The sequence below is a fragment of the Sorex araneus genome, chromosome 1 (assembly GCF_027595985.1).
Source record: "Sorex araneus isolate mSorAra2 chromosome 1, mSorAra2.pri, whole genome shotgun sequence".
NCBI classification, from domain to species: Eukaryota; Metazoa; Chordata; class Mammalia; order Eulipotyphla; family Soricidae; genus Sorex; species Sorex araneus.
In genome coordinates, this window is record NC_073302.1 from 170,847,378 (window position 1) to 170,861,027 (window position 13,650).

The 13,650-nt window shown below is 39.0% G+C and overlaps 1 protein-coding gene across 1 annotated transcript in view; it reads right to left on the minus strand.

The window, feature by feature from the left end:
* Positions 1-13,650, minus strand: part of MCTP1 (multiple C2 and transmembrane domain containing 1) — a 670,427-nt gene that overhangs the window by 221,026 nt on the left and 435,751 nt on the right. Inside the window, exon 8 of the mRNA XM_055131251.1 lies at positions 11,721-11,851. Within this exon, the coding sequence (XP_054987226.1) occupies positions 11,721-11,851 (131 nt within the window). The remainder of the gene's footprint in view (positions 1-11,720; positions 11,852-13,650) is intronic.

Here is a 13,650-nt window from a genome sequence, read left to right on the forward strand (position 1 = left end):
ACTAATGTGAGCTGTGTAGAAAAGCTGTGTCTGATGTTACTTCTCAAATACTGAGCATTTTATCTCAGTCATAAATTTTATTAAGCAGTGAGAAGATCACCTTCTAGGATGATGCTGTAAGTATTTACATTTAGGGGCCAGTGATGTAGGTCAAGTGATAGAGGCTGTGATTCCAGGCACAGGATAATTTCCAGTGCGGCCCCAGACACGCTTAGTACCACCAGCACCACCGCACTCCCACGAGTGGCCTCTCACAAGAAGAATAAATTTTATTAAAAATTTTTTTTACATTTTAAAAACATGTCAACTTATTCATATAACACTGCTTAAATCAAAGAAAAAACGTATTCCCTGAAAACACTGTAGCCTCAGTGTCATTAACAGAGTTGACCTAAGAGAGGTTTCTCAAGCTCAGATGCCCTGCATGTCAATTAATTTGAAAGAGAAAGATAATGTGGGCTGGAGCGATAGCGTAGCAGGTAGGGCGTTTGCCTTGCACATGGCTGACCCGGTACGATTTCCAGCATTCCATAGCTCAGTCCCCCGAGCACTGCCAGGAGTAATTCCTGAGTGCAAAGCCAGGAGTAACCCCTGTGTATTGCATTGCCAGGTGTGACTCAAAAAGGAAAAAAAAATCCTTCATGAATGGTATTAGTGCTTTTAGAAGAGAGGCCTTGAGAAGTCCTCAAGGACTAGAGAAAAGATGACCAGGAAATGGGGTTCTCACCAAAGACCTAAACTGCTGGCACCTAGTTCTTGGACAATGCCAGCCCTAAACTGAGAGAAATAAATTTCTGTTGTTTTTTAAGTCACCATGCCTATAGTATTCCGTTAGAGCAACCTAAACAGACTGATCAGCTGGTAGGCTTGCATCCGACTCACCTGTATGGTTATGTCTGGACCAAAGGAAGGATTTCTAACCTTAAAATATAGAAGTACTAGCTGATCATACTGGTGAGTACTTTATTTGTTTTAAATTTGATATATTTTTCTGTTTTAATTTGGAGTCACTCAGTGCTAACTCCTGGATTGGTGCTCAAGGATCACTCTGACAGTCCTCAGGAGACCATATGTGGTGCCGGGGATTGAACCAAGGCTGGCCTCATGCGAGGCAACTGCCTCACTCTCTGTACTATCACTCTGATGTTATGTTAAAGCACTTACCCCCTGTCATTAACTACCTGACTCTCTTTTTAAAAATTAGGTACTGTGAATGACAATATTGTCATTAATAGAGTTTCAAGCATATAATGATCCACCTCTGAACCCACCACTAGTGTTGGGGATACTCCACCAATCACCTATTCTCTACCCTCTCACTGGCCCCTTATAAAAAGTGTTATCTTTGTTTAATTCTTAGCGCTCGGGACGCATGTTTATGATAGTGTAGGTTCTTACAATTTCACTTCTCCTCTATACCTCCCAAGTGCCCCAGGACTCCAGCCAATACTGCTATGCCTCTGCTAGTCCGCTTCCTCCTGCTCTCATTTCTCTCTGACTTTGACATTCTCACTGTTGTAATCCAGGGCCAAGAATCTGTCCACATGAAACCTTCCATTCCTTTCCCTCTGGAATTTTCTCAGCTGGGCAACTGTGCTCTCCACAACTTCCATCAGTTTCTCTGTTACTTGCTAATTCAGTGACTGCTTCCAAGCTGTATAATTCTCTTATAATTCTCCCATCATTGATGCCAGGGCTCACGTGAGTTTTCTTTTCTCTTTTTCCCTTCTTTTATTTCTGAGCCACACATGGCAGTGCTCAGGGATTACCCTTGCTCTGTAACAGGGGGTTGCTCCTGGCAGTGACGGGGGCTGACCCAGGCTTCAAGCGTGTAAAGCATGTGGGTGCAGTGTGCAACTGTCTCTTTGGGCTGCACCGGGTTTGGACAAGGCATCTGCTCTGCCTCAGGTGATGTATCTAGTCATCTTTGCCTGACCATTAATTCTTATTTAAATAACCTGCAGTTATATTTATCTTTCTATAACCTGAAACACCTGGATGGCAGAAACCTTGCACAAGACCCAGAAAATAATTGGCGCTCCTGAAGTACCACCTATGGGGATTCAGAGGAAAAATAATAGCTCTGGTAATAATGGCAGAATTTAGACATAATGTGTTTGTTGCATCTCACCTATATTGTCTTTCTAGAAAGTGATTTGTTTAACACTCTTATCCATTCATTTGTCTGCTTATTCATGAATACTTTGTGTGTCAAGCCTGAGGATTTCAAAGACTCAGTTTTCTTCATTTTTCTTTTCTATTTTTCTCTTTGGTCATACCCATTGATGCTCAGGGGTTACTCCTGGCTCTACACTAAAGAATCACTCCTGGTGGTGCTTAGGGGACCATGTGGGATGCCAGGGATCAAACCCTGGTCAGTCACATGTGAGGCAAATGTCCTTCCCGCTATACTATGGCTCTGGCCCAGTTTTTTAATTTTTTTGCCTCATCTTTTGAGCTACCACACACTTGTGTTGCTTTGAAAAACTTCCTTGGTTTCAGAGTCAATGGCTAGGGATTCATTGCATCAAAGTTTGGATCAAATTCAGTTGTTCGTTGCAGTTGTATTATTGAGAAAATCACTTAAACTTATGGTACACATTAACTTTCCTCAATTGCCGACACATTTTGCAAAGAAAAATGTTGCTGTTGCATAATATCACAAGAATATAGATGAAAAAGCACTGTGAAAACTTGAAAGTGCTATATAAATATAGTATGTAGCTTTATTGTCAAATGCATTAGTTTAATACTAGAACATTTTTCAAACTAAAAATAAGAAAAAGTATCTATACCGATTCAGCCATTTGTCAATCTGAAGAGAGAGTTTTCAGAGTCATTTACTCTTATTCCACAGTGGGGAAATCCAGGCTCAGAGTAATTAAGTGATGGCAAGAAACTGAACCAGCGTTTATGAATTCCATATCAAAACTAGAATTCTGTGATTTCATAGATAGGGGTCACACCTAGTGGTGCATGACGTAGGGGCCACTCCTGAAGTTTCCTAGGGCGGGGTTGGGGCGTGTTCAGCCATGATCAGGACTAGACATGTGCAATGCTGCCAAGGTCTCTCCAGGATTTCTGGAAACAGGGTACTGTAGTCTGGGATCACATGTGCTAGGGACACTCTCTACTTTAGGATATTCCTATGACCTTTCTTTGTTAGAGACTATGTATGTTTTAGTTATTTGACAACTTGAAAAGGAGAAAAATAATTTATTTGGTGACTCTGCTCCTAAGAACTTTTCAGTATCCCTAGCACCTTTTTTTCTTCTGCCCTTGCATTTTCCCTCCCAGACTGAAAGCCACATTGCCATTAGCACCCAGGGTATTTTATGTGTAATCCCATTGGGGAGCAGTAAGTATGAGGACTATTTGGAAATTTTCTATTTTTGTTTTTTTTGTTTGGGGAGGCACGGCCCCCAGCAGTGCTCGGAGCTTACTCCTGGTTCTGTGCTCCGGGATCATTCCTGGTAAGGCTTGGAGGCTCATATCCAGATTAGCTGAGTGCAAGGCAAATGCCCTAGTTTCTGTACTATCTCTCTAGCCCAATTTTGAGACTCCTTAAATTAAAGACAGAATTCAAGTTTTTGAGACAGAGACAGTGGCCCAGATATCAGGTATGCCACAAGTGGTTTGCAAGAGTGCTGAGGGAAGGGTAGCTGTCTAGCAAAGAGGGGGTGATTGTGGTCCCCTTACATGCTAAGCTGCCTTTCCTGGAGTCATTTATCTATAGCTCGTAAGTGGCTTTATAGATTTTATAATCTCATTTTAATTGCACAATATCACAACATGGACAACTGGCCTTAAAAGACCCAGTAAAGAAACTATGGGCTGAAGATATCACTAATTGAACAAACGCAAGTGAACAGAACAACAAGCAAGTGATAGAGTGCTGACACTTCTATTTCTAGTGCAGTTCGTTTCCACATTCCCATTTATAGACCATGAGTGGTATAATCCAACCTAGCAAGAATTCAGCCTAAACAATATGAAATGATTATGAAGAATGTTTACAGTGTAGGAACTGGGGCTAGAACTCCAAAGGCTGGAGCGGATACTGGGTATGCACAGGGTCTTGGGTCTGATCCTCAGCACCCACATGGCAGTCTGAGCACCCTTGGGCATAGCCTCAAAGACTTCCACACTGTGGGAGAGAACCCCACCCAAAAGTTGGGGGTGTCTATTTGAAAGGGAGGGGCCTTGGGATCACTGGGGGAGAGGTCAGTGTGCTGGTAATAGGTGTAATGTTGGAATTATGTGCATGGCAAACCATCATTAACAGTATTATAAATTATACAACATTAATTAGTAAAAATGGTTTCTAAATAAATAAATTAATTAAAGCATTTGTTTTCACCCAAAACTTACCCATCTGAAATAAGATTTATTTACATATATTGCTAATAAAAATTTTTGTTTGTGATAGCCTGGTTTTCTTATTTCCCCCACTCTGCTTTTATTTTGAGCCATGCCTTGCAGTGCTTAGGCACTCCTGGTTCTGTGCTCAGGGCTCACTCCAGGTTCATAGGTGCCTCGCATTGAAATATGGTTGACTGCATACAAAGCAAATGCCTTACTACCTGTAGTATCTCTTCAGCCTCGAGAACCTGCCTGCTACCAAGTTTATATCTGCAGCACTTTTTTGGCATGGGCAGTACCAATGCCTGAGCTCTGATAGTAGGGGAATGAATAATGTCAGTGGAAATTCATCAACATAAGATATATGTACCCTAAATCAACGCCACTCTAAAGATAAACACACATTTTGTACACTAATAAATAATGCAATAAATCTTGCATTATTGGATTGCAAATAACTAACTGAATAAAATTGCACGACACAGGATTTACTTATTCTGCACGTTCATAAAAACAACTTGTTCTCTGACAGCACTCATTCTTGGCAATTTACAGCAGCTGTCAGCAGCCAATTTGTTCAGATTACTGCTCTGCATAAAAGTGTAACAATCATGAGGATTTATTAGCTGATTATTGTAAAGGTAGCAGCCCGCCTTGCTTGCCCAAATGCAAGTGATCAGAAAGTTAAATAATTACATGCAGATTAATGTGATTTCACCTTCACTTGAGATTTGTAGTTCAGCAACAGGTAAACGATGTTCAAATTTTCAGTATAGTGCACACTTCCTAAACTAGATACTAACTTCCCAATATTTTATTGAGTACTTAACAGATTCAGGACATAGTAAATTCCAGACCAAGGAAAAATAATCATTGGCTTGAGAGGCAAGAGTCAGCACTGGGTTTGATTTTGACATCAATCACCTCTGCTTCACTGTTTCATACTAACTGTGCAAACTTAACCTTCTTCCACCTCACTTTCTTTCAACTGCAAAATTGATAGTATGAGTTATTCTTTTTTTTCCCTAATGACAAACAAGTATATGGAACTGTGCTCTATAAGTTGTAAAATTATGAAACAATTAGCATCATTTCTTTCATCTATGGCAAACTTATTTTTGTGTGGCATTAGCTGCCTACATATCATAATGATGACAATGTTGTGATACGTAAATGTATAGACAGGATAAATGTATGTATAGGCTAAATGTATAGATTACTTTTTCTTAAAACACAAATGCCAAGATACTTAGCATTTTAAACAAAAATAATAGTTGTATGCTTTTATACTTTATCAGTAATGCTACTCTTTTAAATGATACACAAGTATTTTTTCTCATTTACTTTGTAACTTGGTGCCTCCCACGAGTCCATATTATTCTAATTGCCTTTGCATTAGTACCTCATGTCAATTCTTTATTTAGAGATGGAAAGCCATTACTTCAACATTAAGTAAATTTTCAGATATTTAATTTTAAATCTGAAAAATATTCAGTAGACACCCAGTGCGTGCCAGATACAATGTTTTTGCCACTACTGTTGTATGGCCACTCCTTATGGCCACTCAGAGCCATGGGGTCTACATCCTCCAGTGCTGGGTGGGAAACGCAGGCCAAGGATTGAACCTCGGGTGTTACATATGCAGACATGTGCCTTCCTACTTGAGTCACATCTCTGGTATATGCACCAGTTATCTCTATAGGCTGTACATATGCCACAATGATTAAAACATCATTTAATTTTTTAAATCATTAACTAAAAAATCCCTGCCCTCATTGAACTTTCTATAGTGATGGAAATTAAATTTGAACAGAAGTACACGAGGACTGGAATGATGACTCAAGGGGTAGAGCACATACCTACCCATGTTGCAAGGTCCTGAGTTTGGGGATCGAGTTTGGGGGCAACTCTCTGGCCACCAAACACTGATGAATCTGAGCATCAAAGGGTCAGGTCCACATTTCTGAGCTTGAGCATATCAGGGGATAGCCCTGCATAACTTCCTCCCAGCACTAAGAGGTGTCACTTCTAAAAATAAAAACTAAAAACCACTAAGGGATGTAAGATACATAGTAGCTAATGATGATCATTTAAATGGAAAAAAAAAAACAGGATAAGAGAATAGGAATACCAAGGAAAGAGAACTTTCGTTTCAAATAGGGTTGGCACACACACTTCCTTAAATCAGGGCATAAGACCTGAAGATGATAGAAAGCAAAGTAAGTAGATACTCATGGAAAAGATGGAGGAGAAGACTGAGGCAGAAGCGAGTCCAGTGTGCTGGAAGAACATCAAAGCAGAGGTAGGGTGCAGGGCAGCTCTGGTAGAGAGGAAACAGGAGCAGAGTGCGAGGAGCATTGCAAGGAATTTGTTCTTCACCCACTTCAGATGGGAAACAATGGGAGGGTCTGGGACAGAGGAGCTACATGATTCTATTTAGGTTATGGGAAAGGAAGAATGGGCGACTATGGCTACCATTTACATGAACACAGGGGCTTCATTAAGATTGGATTTGAGATAATGAGAGGAATAAATTCTGAATATATTTTAGAGCAAAAGTTAGCAGGGTGGAGATGAATGATGTGTTGAAAGTGACAGATGGAATGGCATGAAAAAAAACGACCCTGAGATATTTGGTGTTAGCAAGAAACAAGAGAGAATGCAGAAGGAAGAGCTATTTATTTATTTATTTATTTATGTTAATTTTCAATGATATGGAAAACACAAGAACGGCTGAAAACACGGAGCAGGTTGAGATATAGAGAAGGTGCTTAAGAGGTAGGCTCCAACCTTCTGCAGACCTAAAATAAGAGGGAGGCTCTAAAATAAAAAAAATATGAAGAATTGTGATGGAGTGAGATTTTTCCTCCTGTTATTTGTTTGCTTTTGTGTGTTTGGTTATGGGCCACACCTGGCTGAATTCAGGGCTTATTCTAGGCTCTGTGCTCAGGGGTCACTCCTGAGGTGCCAGGGATCGAACCCAGGTCAGCCGCATGCAAGGCAAATGCCCGATCTACTTATTGCATTATCTCTCTGATTCAGTGTTTTAGGAGCAATGTTTTACGAGAAAACTTAAATCCAGCATCCTGAAAGCCAAGTGGAAATTGTGGCTTAAGCGAATACTAACTTGGCAGTCACAAGTCAACTTGACAAGTGCATTTTTTGGTGTGTGTGTGTGTGTGTGTGTGTGTATTGTTAGGGCTAAAGGCCTGACTCCATGGGTTTAAATGAGAATGGGGGTGGGTAATGTAGGTTAAAATTAATCTCATTTGTATTGACATTCAGATTTGCATGTAGCTCTTTCATCGATAGGGAGCACATCTGAGTATGTACTGATACAATGTATTTGTTTTGTTTTGTTTTGTTTTGTTTTGAGGGCACACCTGTTTGTACTCAGAGTTAACTCCTGGCTAACTTCTATTATCTCAGAGGATTATATGTGGTGCCAGGAATCAAACACTGATAGCCACATAAAAGGCAAGCACCTTATTGCCGTATTTTCTCTGGTCACAATTACCATTGTGCTAAATTAGACAATAAACTAGAAACTAAGAAAACTATAATGTAGTAGTCTATATAGAAAATCTATTTTATTCTTGGGCCACATCTTGTGGTGTCCTAGCTCAGAAATTTGCTACTGGTGGTGAGTGTGGGGCCAATTGTGGTGCCAGGGATCAAAAACGAACTTTCTGCATGAAAGCTTGCACTCAGTCTGAGGGCTGGAGAGACAGCACGGTGGGCTTGGGCAGGGTGCTTGCTTTATACACGGCCCACCAGGTTTGACCCCTGGGACTCCTCATGTTCCCCTGCTCCCCATCAGGAGTAAGCCCTGAGCACTGCAGGATGTGATCCCCAAAAAACTAATCTCAAAAATGATTGACTTGGGGTCAGATAGATAGTATGGGGGCTTAAGGTGCTTATCTTGTACACAGCCTACCTCAGTAGGACGAGCAACACTGCATATGATCCCCTGGTACCCACAGGAGAGATCCCTAAGCACAGAGTCAGGAGTAAGCTCTGAACATCTCCAGATGTGACCACAAGCCCTAAATGAATATATCAGTAAATAAAATCGTCTCAAATTGCTTTCCTAGACAATTGTGTCTTGAAAATTACCAACAATAGTTGAAATAAATATTTGTTATTGTAGTTGATATCAGAGAGATTTTATTATAGTTAGAAAAAATATAATGGGAAATAAAAGCCATTCACAATGAATAAGTTTAAAAAAAAGAAAAAGAAATAAATTAAAAAAAAAGTCTTTATAGTTCCTTCATAGTAACATTTGGATCCACCACCCAAGGCAGTTTTAACCCATTCAGATTCTGAGAAACACAGCATGCCGCTGAGCCCCTGAAGCATTGAGGGCAAGGGGTCCCAGGTCTCATGGGCTTTGCCTGCTGGTTCGCTGATGCAATAGTCATGAGCATAAAGAACTCTGCCAGCCATCCTGGCCAAGTGCAAACCAGAAACCATACGAAGGTGGTTTCTTTGTACAGCTTCTTTGAAACAACTCCAAAAGCTAGAGCAGGAATGAAGAGAGATTGCCAACTAGATTGCCAATTTATTATAAAAAGATATAACACAGGAATGGGCAGATGGAAGAGATGCCAAGGGCAAGCTATGTGGGAAGTGGGGTGGAGCTTCCAACTCTCCTGTTACTGCCACAAGTCTAGCACCAACATGTGTTCACAATGCAGACGTCCCCAAAATAGACTTCTTCTCTCCGAAACTCTAAGATTTTTGTTTTTTGCTCCCACAGTATTTAGAGCAATCCTTAAATCTTCTAATCTTCTATCCAGACATTTTCCAAGATTTTCTGTCAAGATTTTCATACAAACGGTAAAATCAAGGTGAAAGGAGATAAATAGGTTCTCCTCTTTTTCAACCATATCTTTAATATAATAACACATCCCCTTCCCCCACGAATCCCCATTCCCACTTCTTTCGTTTTTTTTTTTTTTGGCTGGTGATGGTGCCCAGGGCTTTCTCCTGACTCGAATCAGGGATAACCTTGGTGCTGCTCAGGGGCCCATTTTGGGTGCTGGGGATCAAACCTGAGTCCACTCCCTTATCCACTGTCCTATCTCTTCAACTCGTAGCAACACATTCCCTTGAAAATTTTATGAAATTACCAAATGAGGAAAAGGGACACTCAATACCAAATGAGCTTAGACATTTTTTTTATATCTTTCAAATTTGATAATTCTTTTCTAAGGAAAAATAATACAATGAAAGGATATCTGCTGCTATGGAACAAAAGAATAGAAAATACATTAACAGGGACTTTGGAAATCAGAAAATTTTGCCAATTATTTTGCCAATATAAAAATTTTGAAAAAGTTGGGGTTGGAGATGTAATACAGTGGGTAGGGCAATTGCCTCACATGCAGCCAACCTATGTTCAATCCCCAGCATCCCATATGGTCCCCTGAGCTCTACCAGGAGGAATTCCTGAGTGTTGAGCCAAGAGTAAGCCCTGAGCATTCCAATGTGTGGCCCCCAAACCAAAATAAATAAATAAAATTAAAATAAATTAAAAAACTAAAAACAAGGCAGTACTATTGAGGTTAGACATGATAGTCTTCCCAAATAAGTTATGGACACCCAAATATAGCTGTTACCATAACTTATGAAAATTAATTATCCAAGGTAGATAGCATCTATTTGAGTTAGTTCTTAATTTAATAATAGAGACAGATACCTAAGCTTAAAATGAAATATGTTCCATGTGTAAATTGTATACTGATATATAAGCCAGTGACTTATCTTAAAGATAACTTGGAGAAAACTATACAACAGTGGTTTACTATAGAAAAAAATTGCAACGAAGCCCTATTCTTTTATTTTATTTTTAATTTATTCATTGTTTTGATTTTTGGGTCACACTCAGCAATGCTCAGGGGTTACTCCTGGCTTTCATTTAGGAATTACTCCTGGCGGTGCTCGGAGGACCATATGGGATGCTGAGAATCGAGCCCGGGATCAACCGCGTGCAAGGCAAACGCCCTACTCACTGTGCTATCACTCCAGCCCTGAAACCCTATTCTTTTAAAAGAGTAGAATTTTCCCAAAGATCATATTCTATTTTAAAATTCTTTTTTATTGGTAAGATAATAGAAGTTAACTGAAATTAATCTTTGATTCCTTGATTTATAAAAATAAATGCTTAAAACATAGCATACTAACAGCAGCACTCAAAGAGATACATAGGCGGGGTTGGATTATTCTTAGTTTTCTTGTTAGTATGTATAGATTTCTTCAACTTCTGTGTTTAGAGACAGAAAACTCATGTGAATTACAATGAAGAAAAATTTTCCTTTTCTTCTTTTCTGAGGTTTCGTTTTTTGGGGCCGGCCACACCGAGCAGTGCACAGGGGCGCCTCCTGGTGGTGCCATGGGCACCCTGCGCAATGCTGGGGATTGAAATGAGGGAGACTGACACAAGACAAGTGTGCACTATCTCTCTGCCCCCCAAAACAAATTTTCTAAACTATTTTTTCCTGTACACCATCATGTTTTACATCAATGTAATAAAGTTTAAATGTCTTTTGCTACAAAGATATATAAACTTAAAAATATAAGAAATAATCTTTTAAGCAAAAAAGAAAACCAATTCACATGGTTCAAGCAGTCATGCAAAATGACAGTGACTTTGTGGAGCAATGTCATGTAAACCTCAGAATATTCCTTTACTCAATGTATTACCCAATTAACAGGGGCCTGCCCTTCCACGTTCCCTTCACTAAAACTTGGAAATGCTACAGATTTATGAAGTTCTAGGAATTTATTAAGAGTCTCCACTTTGTGATAAAAAATAACTATTTTTTTTTCTTTTTGGATCACACCCAGCGATGCACAGGGCTTACTCCTGGCTTTGCACTCAGGAATTACTCCTGGTGTTGCTTGGGGGACCATATGGGATGCTGGGAATCCAACCCGTGTCGGCCACGTGCAAGAGAAATGCCCCCCTACCCACTGCACTATCACTCCAGCATCCCCTCTCAAATAGCACATTTTATGTTCACAATATCCTTTATGAAAGAAATATTATCTCAGATCATTTTACATACTCTGAATATAATCTTTTAGAAGATTTTTTATAGCAAATAATAATTCGGTTCACAACTGCCAAATTGTTTTTTTACATCTGGAGAAAGTTTCTGGATATCGAATGCCAAGTCTATCCATCAGCTGGTCAAAACTGCCACCTACTGGTCAGTTTTCAAATTTATTTCTCAGTTCAACCTAGCATAATTCCATTACAACAGATGAATGATGGTAACAGAATCCAAGCAAATATTCTTCTCACTAAATTCATCGCTTCAAGGATAAATAAAAAATAACATTGCACAAACCTGCCAATAAAATCATCCCTTTTCCCAGCATCTTTGTCCCATGCAGTGATATCAATGATTCCTCCTCTCTCCTCATAGAGATGAAAATCAAATTGTTCCCTCCACTGAGGATTCAAGGTTTTTGGCATAATCTGGAAGACCAAAACCAAATATCAATATTTATTTCATCAATATTTGTCTTAAATAATTAACTTGAGACACAAAATCAAACTTTGTATATTTTATAGAAAAACATGCAAATATAAAATTATAAATATAAAATATAAAAGCTTCTGACATCGTGGAAATGAGTTATTAGATCACTTGTAACTTTGCTGAAATTTACTGCGTAACAACTTATTTTCTTCTTTTTGTTTTGGTGTTGAGGTGACAGGGGTTCAAATCTAGAGCCTTACTGTATAAGCCTTACTGTATACCATCTAAAAAGATCTTAAAGGCTGTTTTTCATTTGGGGTGGTGGTAGTGGAGGGGCACACCTGGGGATGCTCAAGGATTACTTGAGTTCCTGGCTCTGCACTCAGGAACTACTCCTGGCAGTACTTGGGATATATATGGGATGCTGGGAATTGAACCTGGGTCAGCTGTGTGCAAGGCAAGTACTCTATCCCCTATATTATCTCCCTGGCTCCTTAAAAAGCTGTCTCTAAAAACAAAAGACAGTTTATCATCATCTTAAATAATAGAAGAGATATGAATTACCTAGAAAAGGAAAACCAACAATCTAAAAAGGATATATTTCACTCTGATGATAGCATTTATTTTACAGCACAAGTTATAAACAGCATAAATAACTTTCCATCTCATTGTTTTAAAAAGATGAAAATTTTCAGACTCTTTCTTTCCTTATCCCCACACATAGGCAAATTCTGAGCTGAATACATAAAAAAACAGACAATAAATTTCTGCGGTCCAAAAAGAAAAACATAAAAGTTTCAGCTGGTCTTCATTTTACATGGGATAAATCAAGATGTGTAAGGTTTTTGTGATTTTGTGTCTAGACTAACCCAAGTCTTTGATTGGGTGTCTTTTCCCCAAAACAACAGGCCAAAATGCCATGAATTAACATAATATATAATACATGTATGTATAATACATGTATAGCTCACATACTAAAGAAAGATATGTGCAGTGAAATTTTTTAACTTTAAGTACTCAGAGGAGATAACTGATGAATCAATGAATAAAATGAGCCATATTAAATAGTTTTTTAAAAATTCATGCTTGTTTCTCTATACTTTCTTTATAGCAGGAAAGTATAAAGTGGCTTTTCTCTTTACATGTATAAAAGACAGCTCTTCAGATGTAAAGATTTTGAAAGCAATGAAGTATGTTATGAGCAAAGGCAATGCAAATTAATCACAATTTTTAAAGTTCATAATCTGAAATTAATCAGCAGTAGATCACGGAAAGAAAGAGCAAAGAGAGACACATGTCCGTAGCAGGGTTTCATATTTCACATCTAAAGAGCAGAACCATAAAAATAAGTCATGTTTTAAGACTACTAGAACATGAAAATGATGTTAATTGATAAAGGACGACATAGAAGCGCTCTCAGGTAACCTATTTTTGGAATCATTAGTTTCTGTAAAATAGGTTATTAAGCCAGGGCAGGAAAAGAGGGATTGGATGGATTCTATGATAATTCAAAAGTCTCATAATTGGACTCAGAGGAACTCTTACTATATTTGGGGGGAGTGGTTGTCTTACCTACCTACAATATTTTGGGGGAGTGGTTGTCTTACCTATTTGGTCATAAAGAGAATAGCTTTTCAATTTTCCTTTCTAGGATTATCTTCCCTGTATGATTTCCTCCAGGTCAGAAATGATACCTTCCCTCTTCACATAGGGACTTAATAATGCAACTAATTAGCCTACAGTCAGTTCTTTCTACCTGCCGAGGAATCAGCTCTGTGATATTTCTAACTTGACA